The following is a 16,055-nucleotide window of genomic DNA, read 5'->3' on the forward strand; positions in this document are numbered from 1 at the left end:
GACGGATGTCAGTAAAAGTTTACCATTTCTCCAGCAGGAGTCAGAAGCCGCTGGTGTGTCCGCTGGCCGATCCTCACACAGGAGTGACAGCAGAGCCGGAGTGGACTCGCTTGGAGCCGGAGTGGACTCGCAGACGGAGGTGGACCGTGTTCCCGCTGCACTGACCAACACCCTGCAGCACATCATCTCACAGCTGGATGTGCTCACACAGGTAACACACAATACTCTCTTCATAATTCCCCTGATTCTCATACATATAACAAACAATACTCTCTTCATAATCCCTCTGATTCTCACACAGATTACACACAATGCTCTCTTCATTATCCCTCTGATGCTCACACAGATAACACTCAATACTCTCTTCATAATCCCTCTGATTCCCACACAGATAACACACAATACTCTCTTCATTATCCCTCTGATTCTCACACAGATTACAAAGAATACTCTCTTCATAATCCCTCTGATTCTCACACAGATAACACACAATACTCTCTTCATAATCCCTCTGATTCTCATACAGATAACACACAATACTCTCTTCATAATCCCTCTGATTCTCACACAGATAACACACAATACTCTCTTCATAATCCCTCTGATTCTCACACAGATAACACACAATACTCTCTTCATAATCCCTATAATGCTCACACAGATAACACACAATACTCTCTTCATTATCCCTCTGATTCTCACACAGATAACACACAATACTCTCTTCATAATCCCTCTGATTCTCACACAGATTACACACAATGCTCTCTTCATTATCCCTATAATGCTCACACAGATAACACACAATACTCTCTTCATTATCCCTCTGATTCTCACACAGATAACACACAATACTCTCTTCATTATCCCTCTGATGCTCACACAGATAACACACAATACTCTCTTCATTATCCCTCTGATGCTCACACAGATAACACACAATACTCTCTTCATTATCCCTCTGATTCTCACACAGATTACAAAGAATACTCTCTTCATAATCCCTCTGATTCTCACACAGATAACACACAATACTCTCTTCATAATCCCTCTGATTCTCACACAGATAACACACAATACTCTCTTCATAATCCCTATAATGCTCACACAGATAACACACAATACTCTCTTCATTATCCCTCTGATTCTCACACAGATAACACACAATACTCTCTTCATTATCCCTCTGATGCTCACACAGATAACACACAATACTCTCTTCATTATCCCTCTGATTCTCACACAGATAACACACAATGCTCTCTTCATTATCCCTCTGATGCTCACACAGATAACACTCAATACTCTCTTCATAATCCCTCTGATTCTCACACAGATAACACACAATACTCTCTTCATAATCCCTCTGATTCTCACACAGATAACACACAATACTCTCTTCATAATCCCTATAATGCTCACACAGATAACACACAATACTCTCTTCATTATCCCTCTGATTCTCACACAGATAACACACAATACTCTCTTCATTATCCCTCTGATTCTCACACAGATAACACACAATACTCTCTTTATTATCCCTCTGATTCTCACACAGATAACACACAATACTCTCTTCATAATCCCTCTGATTCTCACACAGATAACACACAATACTCTCTTCATAATCCCTCTGATTCTCACACAGATAACACACAATACTCTCTTCATTATCCCTCTGATTCTCACACAGATAACACACAATACTCTCTTTATTATCCCTCTGATTCTCACACAGATAACACACAATACTCTCTTCATAATCCCTCTGATTCTCACACAGATAACACACAATACTCTCTTCATAATCCCTCTGATTCTCACACAGATAACACACAATACTCTCTTCATTATCCCTCTGATTCTCACACAGATAACACACAATACTCTCTTCATAATCCCTCTGATGCTCACACAGATAACACACAATACTCTCTTCATAATCCCTCTGATTCTCACACAGATAACACACAATACTCTCTTCATAATCCCTCTGATTCTCACACAGATAACACACAATACTCTCTTCATAATCCCTCTGATTCTCACACAGATAACACACAATACTCTCTTCATAATCCCTCTGATTCTCACACAGATAACACACAATACTCTCTTCATAATCCCTCTGATTCTCACACAGATAACACACAATACTCTCTTCATTATCCCTCTGATTCTCACACAGATAACACACAATACTCTCTTCATAATCCCTCTGATTCTCACACAGATAACACACAATACTCTCTTCATAATCCCTCTGATTCTCACACAGATAACACACAATACTCTCTTCATTATCCCTCTGATGCTCACACAGATAACACACAATACTCTCTTCATTATCCCTCTGATGCTCACACAGATTACACACAATACTCTCTTCATAATCCCTCTGATGCTCACACAGATAACACACAATACTCTCTTCATAATCCCTCTGATGCTCACACAGATAACACACAATACTCTCTTCATAATCCCTCTGATGCTCACACAGATAACACACAATACTCTCTTCATAATCCCTCTGATGCTCACACAGATAACACACAATACTCTCTTCATAATCCCTCTTATCTCACACAGATAACACACAATACTCTCTTCATTATCCCTCTGATGCTCACACAGATTACACACAATACTCTCTTCATAATCCCTCTGATTCTCACACAGATAACACACAATACTCTCTTCATAATCCCTCTGATTCTCACACAGATAACACACAATACTCTCTTCATTATCCCTCTGATTCTCACACAGATAACACACAATACTCTCTTCATAATCCCTCTGATTCTCACACAGATAACACACAATACTCTCTTCATAATCCCTCTGATTCTCACACAGATAACACACAATACTCTCTTCATAATCCCTCTGATTCTCACACAGATAACACACAATACTCTCTTCATAATCCCTCTGATTCTCACACAGATTACACACAATGCTCTCTTCATAATCCCTCTGATGCTCACACAGATAACACACAATACTCTCTTCATAATCCCTCTGATGCTCACACAGATAACACACAATACTCTCTTCATAATCCCTCTGATGCTCACACAGATAACACACAATACTCTCTTCATAATCCCTCTTATCTCACACAGATAACACACAATACTCTCTTCATTATCCCTCTGATGCTCACACAGATTACACACAATACTCTCTTCATAATCCCTCTGATTCTCACACAGATAACACACAATACTCTCTTCATAATCCCTCTGATTCTCACACAGATAACACACAATACTCTCTTCATTATCCCTCTGATTCTCACACAGATAACACACAATACTCTCTTCATTATCCCTCTGATTCTCACACAGATAACACACAATACTCTCTTCTTAATCCCTCTTATCTCACACAGATAACACACAATACTCTCTTCATAATCCCTCTGATTCTCACACAGATAACACACAATACTCTCTTCATAATCCCTCTGATTCTCACACAGATAACACACAATACTCTCTTTATTATCCCTCTGATGCTCACACAGATAACACACAATACTCTCTTCATTATCCCTCTGATTCTCACACAGATAACACACAATACTCTCTTTATTATCCCTCTGATGCTCACACAGATAACACACAATACTCTCTTCATTATCCCTCTGATGCTCACACAGATAACACACAATACTCTCTTCTTAATCCCTCTTATCTCACACAGATAACACACAATACTCTCTTCATAATCCCTCTGATGCTCACACAGATAACACACAATACTCTCTTTATTATCCCTCTGATGCTCACACAGATAACACACAATACTCTCTTCATTATCCCTCTGATTCTCACACAGATAACACACAATACTCTCTTCATTATCCCTCTGATTCTCACACAGATAACACACAATACTCTCTTTATTATCCCTCTTATCTCACACAGATAACACACAATACTCTCTTCATAATCCCTCTGATGCTCACACAGATAACACACAATACTCTCTTTATTATCCTTCTGATCTCACACAGATAACACACAATACTCTCTTCATAATCCCTCTGATGCTCACACAGATAACACACAATACTCTCTTCATAATCCCTCTGATTCTCACACAGATAACACACAATACTCTCTTTATTATCCCTCTGATTCTCACACAGATAACACACAATACTCTCTTCATTATCCCTCTGATTCTCACACAGATAACACACAATACTCTCTTCATAATCCCTCTGATTCTCACACAGATAACACACAATACTCTCTTCATAATCCCTCTTATCTCACACAGATAACACACAATACTCTCTTCATTATCCCTCTGATTCTCACACAGATAACACACAATACTCTCTTCATAATCCCTCTGATTCTCACACAGATAACACACAATACTCTCTTCATAATCCCTCTTATCTCACACAGATAACACACAATACTCTCTTCATAATCCCTCTGATGCTCACACAGATAACACACAATACTCTCTTCATAATCCCTCTAATTCTCACACAGATAACACACAATACTCTCTTTATTATCCCTCTGATTCTCACACAGATAACACACAATACTCTCTTCATTATCCCTCTGATTCTCACACAGATAACACACAATACTCTCTTCATTATCCCTCTGATGCTCACACAGATAACACACAATACTCTCTTCATTATCCCTCTGATTCTCACACAGATAACACACAATACTCTCTTCATTATCCCTCTGATTCTCACACAGATAACACACAATACTCTCTTCATTATCCCTCTGATTCTCACACAGATAACACACAATACTCTCTTCATTATCCCTCTGATTCTCACACAGATAACACACAATACTCTCTTCATAATCCCTCTGATTCTCACACAGATAACACACAATACTCTCTTCATAATCCCTCTGATGCTCACACAGATAACACACAATACTCTCTTCATTATCCCTCTGATTCTCACACAGATAACACACAATACTCTCTTCATAATCCCTCTTATCTCACACAGATAACACACAATACTCTCTTCATAATCCCTCTGATTCTCACACAGATAACACACAATACTCTCTTCATAATCCCTCTGATTCTCACACAGATAACACACAATACTCTCTTCATAATCCCTCTTATCTCACACAGATAACACACAATACTCTCTTCATAATCCCTCTGATTCTCACACAGATAACACACAATACTCTCTTCATTATCCCTCTGATTCTCACACAGATAACACACAATACTCTCTTCATAATCCCTCTTATCTCACACAGATAACACACAATACTCTCTTCATAATCCCTCTGATTCTCACACAGATAACACACAATACTCTCTTCATAATCCCTCTGATGCTCACACAGATAACACACAATACTCTCTTTATTATCCTTCTGATCTCACACAGATAACACACAATACTCTCTTCATAATCCCTCTGATTCTCACACAGATAACACACAATACTCTCTTCATTATCCCTCTGATTCTCACACAGATAACACACAATACTCTCTTCATTATCCCTCTGATTCTCACACAGATAACACACAATACTCTCTTCATAATCCCTCTGATGCTCACACAGATAACACACAATACTCTCTTCATAATCCCTCTGATTCTCACACAGATAACACACAATACTCTCTTCATAATCCCTCTTATCTCACACAGATAACACACAATACTCTCTTCATAATCCCTCTGATGCTCACACAGATAACACACAATACTCTCTTCATAATCCCTCTGATTCTCACACAGATAACACACAATACTCTCTTTATTATCCCTCTGATGCTCACACAGATAACACACAATACTCTCTTCATTATCCCTCTGATTCTCACACAGATAACACACAATACTCTCTTCATTATCCCTCTGATTCTCACACAGATAACACACAATACTCTCTTCATTATCCCTCTGATGCTCACACAGATAACACACAATACTCTCTTCATTATCCCTCTGATTCTCACACAGATAACACACAATACTCTCTTCATTATCCCTCTGATTCTCACACAGATAACACACAATACTCTCTTCATTATCCCTCTGATTCTCACACAGATAACACACAATACTCTCTTCATAATCCCTCTGATTCTCACACAGATAACACACAATACTCTCTTTATTATCCCTCTGATGCTCACACAGATAACACACAATACTCTCTTCATAATCCCTCTTATCTCACACAGATAACACACAATACTCTCTTCATAATCCCTCTGATGCTCACACAGATAACACACAATACTCTCTTCATAATCCCTCTGATTCTCACACAGATAACACACAATACTCTCTTCATTATCCCTCTGATTCTCACACAGATAACACACAATACTCTCTTCATAATCCCTCTGATGCTCACACAGATAACACACAATACTCTCTTCATAATCCCTCTGATGGTCACACAGATAACACACAATACTCTCTTCATAATCCCTCTGATTCTCACACAGATAACACACAATACTCTCTTCATTATCCCTCTGATTCTCACACAGATAACACACAATACTCTCTTCATAATCCCTCTGATGCTCACACAGATAACACACAATACTCTCTTCATTATCCCTCTGATGCTCACACAGATAACACACAATACTCTCTTTATAATCCCTCTGATTCTCACACAGATAACACACAATACTCTCTTCATTATCCCTCTGATTCTCACACAGATAACACACAATACTCTCTTCATAATCCCTCTGATGCTCACACAGATAACACACAATACTCTCTTCATAATCCCTCTGATTCTCACACAGATAACACACAATACTCTCTTCATTATCCCTCTGATGCTCACACAGATAACACACAATACTCTCTTCATAATCCCTCTGATTCTCACACAGATAACACACAATACTCTCTTCATTATCCCTCTGATGCTCACACAGATAACACACAATACTCTCTTCATAATCCCTCTGATTCTCACACAGATAACACACAATACTCTCTTCATAATCCCTCTGATGCTCACACAGATAACACACAATACTCTCTTCATTATCCCTCTTATGCTCACACAGATAACACACAATACTCTCTTCATTATCCCTCTGATGCTCACACAGATAACACACAATACTCTCTTCATTATCCCTCTGATTCTCACAGATAACACACAATACTCTCTTCATAATCCCTCTGATGCTCACACAGATAACACACAATACTCTCTTCATTATCCCTCTGATGCTCACACAGATAACACACAATACTCTCTTCATTATCCCTCTGATGCTCACACAGATAACACACAATACTCTCTTCATAATCCCTCTGATTCTCACACAGATAACACACAATACTCTCTTCATAATCCCTATAATGCTCACACAGATAACACTCAATACTCTCTTCATAATCCATCTGATTCTCACACAGATAACACACAATACTCTCTTCATAATCCCTCTGATGCTCACACAGATAACACACAATACTCTCTTCATTATCCCTCTGATGCTCACACAGATAACACACAATACTCTCATCATAATCCCTCTGATTCTCACACAGATAACACACAATACTCTCTTCATAATCCCTATGATTCTCACACAGATAACACACAATACTCTCTTCATTATCCCTCTGATTCTCACACAGATAACACACAATACTCTCTTCATAATCCCTCTGATGCTCACACAGATAACACACAATACTCTCTTCATAATCCCTCTGATGGTCACACAGATAACACACAATACTCTCTTCATAATCCCTCTGATTCTCACACAGATAACACACAATACTCTCTTCATTATCCCTCTGATTCTCACACAGATAACACACAATACTCTCTTCATAATCCCTCTGATGCTCACACAGATAACACACAATACTCTCTTCATTATCCCTCTGATGCTCACACAGATAACACACAATACTCTCTTTATAATCCCTCTGATTCTCACACAGATAACACACAATACTCTCTTCATAATCCCTATGATGCTCACACAGATAACACACAATACTCTCTTCATTATCCCTCTGATGCTCACACAGATAACACACAATACTCTCTTCATAATCCCTATGATTCTCACACAGATAACACACAATACTCTCTTCATTATCCCTCTGATTCTCACACAGATAACACACAATACTCTCTTCATAATCCCTATAATGCTCACACAGATAACACTCAATACTCTCTTCATAATCCCTCTGATTCTCACACAGATAACACACAATACTCTCTTCATAATCCCTATAATGCTCACACAGATAACACACAATACTCTCTTCATAATCCCTATAATGCTCACACAGATAACACACAATACTCTCTTCATAATCCCTATAATGCTCACACAGATAACACTCAATACTCTCTTCATAATCCCTCTGATTCTCACACAGATAACACACAATACTCTCTTCATAATCCCTATAATGCTCACACAGATAACACACAATACTCTCTTCATAATCCCTATAATGCTCACACAGATAACACTCAATACTCTCTTCATAATCCCTCTGATTCTCACACAGATAACACACAATACTCTCTTCATTATCCCTCTGATTCTCACACAGATAACACACAATACTCTCTTCATAATCCCTATGATTCTCACACAGATAACACACAATACTCTCTTCATAATCCCTATAATGCTCACACAGATAACACTCAATACTCTCTTCATTATCCCTCTGATGCTCACACAGATAACACACAATACTCTCTTCATAATCCCTATAATGCTCACACAGATAACACTCAATACTCTCTTCATAATCCCTCTGATTCTCACACAGATAACACACAATACTCTCTTCATAATCCCTCTGATTCTCACACAGATAACACACAATACTCTCTTCATTATCCCTCTGATTCTCACACAGATAACACACAATACTCTCTTCATTATCCCTCTGATTCTCACACAGATAACACACAATACTCTCTTCATTATCCCTCTGATGCTCACACAGATAACACACAATACTCTCTTCATTATACCTCTGATGCTCACACAGATAACACACAATACTCTCTTCATAATCCCTATGATTCTCACACAGATAACACTCAATACTCTCTTCATAATCCCTCTGATTCTCACACAGATAACACACAATACTCTCTTCATAATCCCTATGATTCTCACACAGATAACACTCAATACTCTCTTCATAATCCCTCTGATTCTCACACAGATAACACACAATACTCTCTTCATTATCCCTCTGATTCTCACACAGATAACACACAATACTCTCTTCATTATCCCTCTGATGCTCACACAGATAACACACAATACTCTCTTCATAATCCCTATGATTCTCACACAGATAACACTCAATACTCTCTTCATAATCCCTCTGATTCTCACACAGATAACACACAATACTCTCTTCATTATCCCTCTGATTCTCACACAGATAACACACAATACTCTCTTCATTATCCCTCTGATGCTCACACAGATAACACACAATACTCTCTTCATTATCCCTCTGATGCTCACACAGATTACACACAATACTCTCTTCATTATCCCTCTGATTCTCACACAGATAACACACAATACTCTCTTCATAATCCCTCTGATTCTCACACAGATAACACACAATACTCTCTTCATTATCCCTCTGATTCTCACACAGATAACACACAATACTCTCTTCATTATCCCTCTGATGCTCACACAGATTACACACAATACTCTCTTCATAATCCCTCTGATTCTCACACAGATAACACACAATACTCTCTTCATAATCCCTCTGATTCTCATACAGATAACACACAATACTCTCTTCATTATCCCTCTGATTCTCACACAGATAACACACAATACTCTCTTCATTATCCCTCTGATGCTCACACAGATTACACACAATACTCTCTTCATAATCCCTCTGATTCTCACACAGATTACACACAATACTCTCTTCATAATCCCTCTGATTCTCACACAGATAACACACAATACTCTCTTCATAATCCCTCTTATCTCACACAGATAACACACAATACTCTCTTCATAATCCCTCTTATCTCACACAGATAACACACAATACTCTCTTCATTATCCCTCTGATTCTCACACAGATAACACACAATACTCTCTTCATTATCCCTCTGATGCTCACACAGATAACACACAATACTCTCTTCATTATCCCTCTGATGCTCACACAGATTACACACAATACTCTCTTCATAATCCCTCTGATTCTCACACAGATAACACACAATACTCTCTTCATTATCCCTCTGATTCTCATACAGATAACACACAATACTCTCTTCATTATCCCTCTGATTCTCACACAGATAACACACAATACTCTCTTCATTATCCCTCTGATGCTCACACAGATTACACACAATACTCTCTTCATAATCCCTCTGATTCTCACACAGATAACACTCAATACTCTCTTCATAATCCCTCTGATTCTCACACAGATAACACACAATACTCTCTTCATTATCCCTCTGATTCTCACACAGATAACACACAATACTCTCTTCATTATCCCTCTGATTCTCACACAGATAACACACAATACTCTCTTCATTATCCCTCTGATTCTCACACAGATAACACACAATACTCTCTTCATTATCCCTCTGATGCTCACACAGATTACACACAATACTCTCTTCATAATCCCTCTGATTCTCACACAGATAACACACAATACTCTCTTCATAATCCCTCTTATGCTCACACAGATAACACACAATACTCTCTTCATAATCCCTCTGATTCTCACACAGATAACACACAATACTCTCTTCATAATCCCTCTTATGCTCACACAGATAACACACAATACTCTCTTCATAATCCCTCTGATTCTCACACAGATTACACACAATACTCTCTTCATAATCCCTCTGATTCTCACACAGATAACACACAATACTCTCTTCATTATCCCTCTGATTCTCACACAGATAACACACAATACTCTCTTCATAATCCCTCTGATTCTCACACAGATAACACACAATACTCTCTTCATAATCCCTCTTATGCTCACACAGATAACACACAATACTCTCTTCATAATCCCTCTGATTCTCACACAGATTACACACAATACTCTCTTCATAATCCCTCTGATTCTCACAAAGATAACACACAATACTCTCTTCATAATCCCTCTGATTCTCACAAAGATAACACACAATACTCTCTTCATAATCCCTCTGATTCTCACAAAGATAACACACAATACTCTCTTCATAATCCCTCTGATTCTCACACAGATTACACACAATACTCTCTTCATAATCCCTCTGATTCTCACACAGATTACACACAATACTCTCTTCATAATCCCTCTGATTCTCACAAAGATAACACACAATACTCTCTTCATTATCCCTCTGATTCTCACAAAGATAACACACAATACTCTCTTCATAATCCCTCTGATTCTCACAAAGATAACACACAATACTCTCTTCATAATCCCTCTGATTCTCACAAAGATAACACACAATACTCTCTTCATAATCCCTCTGATTCTCACACAGATTACACACAATACTCTCTTCATAATCCCTCTGATTCTCACACAGATAACACACAATACTCTCTTCATTATCCCTCTGATGCTCACACAGATAACACACAATACTCTCTTCATAATCCCTCTGATTCTCACACAGATAACACACAATACTCTCTTCATTATCCCTCTGATGCTCACACAGATAACACACAATACTCTCTTCATAATCCCTCTGATTCTCACACAGATAACACACAATACTCTCTTCATAATCCCTCTGATGCTCACACAGATAACACACAATACTCTCTTCATTATCCCTCTTATGCTCACACAGATAACACACAATACTCTCTTCATTATCCCTCTGATGCTCACACAGATAACACACAATACTCTCTTCATTATCCCTCTGATTCTCACAGATAACACACAATACTCTCTTCATAATCCCTCTGATGCTCACACAGATAACACACAATACTCTCTTCATTATCCCTCTGATGCTCACACAGATAACACACAATACTCTCTTCATTATCCCTCTGATGCTCACACAGATAACACACAATACTCTCTTCATAATCCCTCTGATTCTCACACAGATAACACACAATACTCTCTTCATAATCCCTATAATGCTCACACAGATAACACTCAATACTCTCTTCATAATCCATCTGATTCTCACACAGATAACACACAATACTCTCTTCATAATCCCTCTGATGCTCACACAGATAACACACAATACTCTCTTCATTATCCCTCTGATGCTCACACAGATAACACACAATACTCTCATCATAATCCCTCTGATTCTCACACAGATAACACACAATACTCTCTTCATAATCCCTATGATTCTCACACAGATAACACACAATACTCTCTTCATTATCCCTCTGATTCTCACACAGATAACACACAATACTCTCTTCATAATCCCTCTGATGCTCACACAGATAACACACAATACTCTCTTCATAATCCCTCTGATGGTCACACAGATAACACACAATACTCTCTTCATAATCCCTCTGATTCTCACACAGATAACACACAATACTCTCTTCATTATCCCTCTGATTCTCACACAGATAACACACAATACTCTCTTCATAATCCCTCTGATGCTCACACAGATAACACACAATACTCTCTTCATTATCCCTCTGATGCTCACACAGATAACACACAATACTCTCTTTATAATCCCTCTGATTCTCACACAGATAACACACAATACTCTCTTCATAATCCCTATGATGCTCACACAGATAACACACAATACTCTCTTCATTATCCCTCTGATGCTCACACAGATAACACACAATACTCTCTTCATAATCCCTATGATTCTCACACAGATAACACACAATACTCTCTTCATTATCCCTCTGATTCTCACACAGATAACACACAATACTCTCTTCATAATCCCTATAATGCTCACACAGATAACACTCAATACTCTCTTCATAATCCCTCTGATTCTCACACAGATAACACACAATACTCTCTTCATAATCCCTATAATGCTCACACAGATAACACACAATACTCTCTTCATAATCCCTATAATGCTCACACAGATAACACACAATACTCTCTTCATAATCCCTATAATGCTCACACAGATAACACTCAATACTCTCTTCATAATCCCTCTGATTCTCACACAGATAACACACAATACTCTCTTCATAATCCCTATAATGCTCACACAGATAACACACAATACTCTCTTCATAATCCCTATAATGCTCACACAGATAACACTCAATACTCTCTTCATAATCCCTCTGATTCTCACACAGATAACACACAATACTCTCTTCATTATCCCTCTGATTCTCACACAGATAACACACAATACTCTCTTCATAATCCCTATGATTCTCACACAGATAACACACAATACTCTCTTCATAATCCCTATAATGCTCACACAGATAACACTCAATACTCTCTTCATTATCCCTCTGATGCTCACACAGATAACACACAATACTCTCTTCATAATCCCTATAATGCTCACACAGATAACACTCAATACTCTCTTCATAATCCCTCTGATTCTCACACAGATAACACACAATACTCTCTTCATAATCCCTCTGATTCTCACACAGATAACACACAATACTCTCTTCATTATCCCTCTGATTCTCACACAGATAACACACAATACTCTCTTCATTATCCCTCTGATTCTCACACAGATAACACACAATACTCTCTTCATTATCCCTCTGATGCTCACACAGATAACACACAATACTCTCTTCATTATACCTCTGATGCTCACACAGATAACACACAATACTCTCTTCATAATCCCTATGATTCTCACACAGATAACACTCAATACTCTCTTCATAATCCCTCTGATTCTCACACAGATAACACACAATACTCTCTTCATAATCCCTATGATTCTCACACAGATAACACTCAATACTCTCTTCATAATCCCTCTGATTCTCACACAGATAACACACAATACTCTCTTCATTATCCCTCTGATTCTCACACAGATAACACACAATACTCTCTTCATTATCCCTCTGATGCTCACACAGATAACACACAATACTCTCTTCATAATCCCTATGATTCTCACACAGATAACACTCAATACTCTCTTCATAATCCCTCTGATTCTCACACAGATAACACACAATACTCTCTTCATTATCCCTCTGATTCTCACACAGATAACACACAATACTCTCTTCATTATCCCTCTGATGCTCACACAGATAACACACAATACTCTCTTCATTATCCCTCTGATGCTCACACAGATTACACACAATACTCTCTTCATTATCCCTCTGATTCTCACACAGATAACACACAATACTCTCTTCATAATCCCTCTGATTCTCACACAGATAACACACAATACTCTCTTCATTATCCCTCTGATTCTCACACAGATAACACACAATACTCTCTTCATTATCCCTCTGATGCTCACACAGATTACACACAATACTCTCTTCATAATCCCTCTGATTCTCACACAGATAACACACAATACTCTCTTCATAATCCCTCTGATTCTCATACAGATAACACACAATACTCTCTTCATTATCCCTCTGATTCTCACACAGATAACACACAATACTCTCTTCATTATCCCTCTGATGCTCACACAGATTACACACAATACTCTCTTCATAATCCCTCTGATTCTCACACAGATTACACACAATACTCTCTTCATAATCCCTCTGATTCTCACACAGATAACACACAATACTCTCTTCATAATCCCTCTTATCTCACACAGATAACACACAATACTCTCTTCATAATCCCTCTTATCTCACACAGATAACACACAATACTCTCTTCATTATCCCTCTGATTCTCACACAGATAACACACAATACTCTCTTCATTATCCCTCTGATGCTCACACAGATAACACACAATACTCTCTTCATTATCCCTCTGATGCTCACACAGATTACACACAATACTCTCTTCATAATCCCTCTGATTCTCACACAGATAACACACAATACTCTCTTCATTATCCCTCTGATTCTCATACAGATAACACACAATACTCTCTTCATTATCCCTCTGATTCTCACACAGATAACACACAATACTCTCTTCATTATCCCTCTGATGCTCACACAGATTACACACAATACTCTCTTCATAATCCCTCTGATTCTCACACAGATAACACTCAATACTCTCTTCATAATCCCTCTGATTCTCACACAGATAACACACAATACTCTCTTCATTATCCCTCTGATTCTCACACAGATAACACACAATACTCTCTTCATTATCCCTCTGATTCTCACACAGATAACACACAATACTCTCTTCATTATCCCTCTGATTCTCACACAGATAACACACAATACTCTCTTCATTATCCCTCTGATGCTCACACAGATTACACACAATACTCTCTTCATAATCCCTCTGATTCTCACACAGATAACACACAATACTCTCTTCATAATCCCTCTTATGCTCACACAGATAACACACAATACTCTCTTCATAATCCCTCTGATTCTCACACAGATAACACACAATACTCTCTTCATAATCCCTCTTATGCTCACACAGATAACACACAATACTCTCTTCATAATCCCTCTGATTCTCACACAGATTACACACAATACTCTCTTCATAATCCCTCTGATTCTCACACAGATAACACACAATACTCTCTTCATTATCCCTCTGATTCTCACACAGATAACACACAATACTCTCTTCATAATCCCTCTGATTCTCACACAGATAACACACAATACTCTCTTCATAATCCCTCTTATGCTCACACAGATAACACACAATACTCTCTTCATAATCCCTCTGATTCTCACACAGATTACACACAATACTCTCTTCATAATCCCTCTGATTCTCACAAAGATAACACACAATACTCTCTTCATAATCCCTCTGATTCTCACAAAGATAACACACAATACTCTCTTCATAAT

At 38.1% G+C, this 16,055-nt stretch overlaps 1 protein-coding gene across 1 annotated transcript in view; it reads left to right on the plus strand.

Annotated features, from left to right (window-relative positions):
* Positions 1–16,055, plus strand: part of poc1a (POC1 centriolar protein A) — a 148,060-nt gene that overhangs the window by 111,483 nt on the left and 20,522 nt on the right. Inside the window, exon 10 of the mRNA XM_077204357.1 lies at positions 38–211. Within this exon, the coding sequence (XP_077060472.1) occupies positions 38–211 (174 nt within the window). The remainder of the gene's footprint in view (positions 1–37; positions 212–16,055) is intronic.

The sequence above is a fragment of the Siphateles boraxobius genome, unplaced genomic scaffold (assembly GCF_051911475.1).
Source record: "Siphateles boraxobius isolate OS27281-9 unplaced genomic scaffold, OSU_SipBor_1 5, whole genome shotgun sequence".
Lineage (NCBI taxonomy): Eukaryota > Metazoa > Chordata > Actinopteri > Cypriniformes > Leuciscidae > Siphateles > Siphateles boraxobius.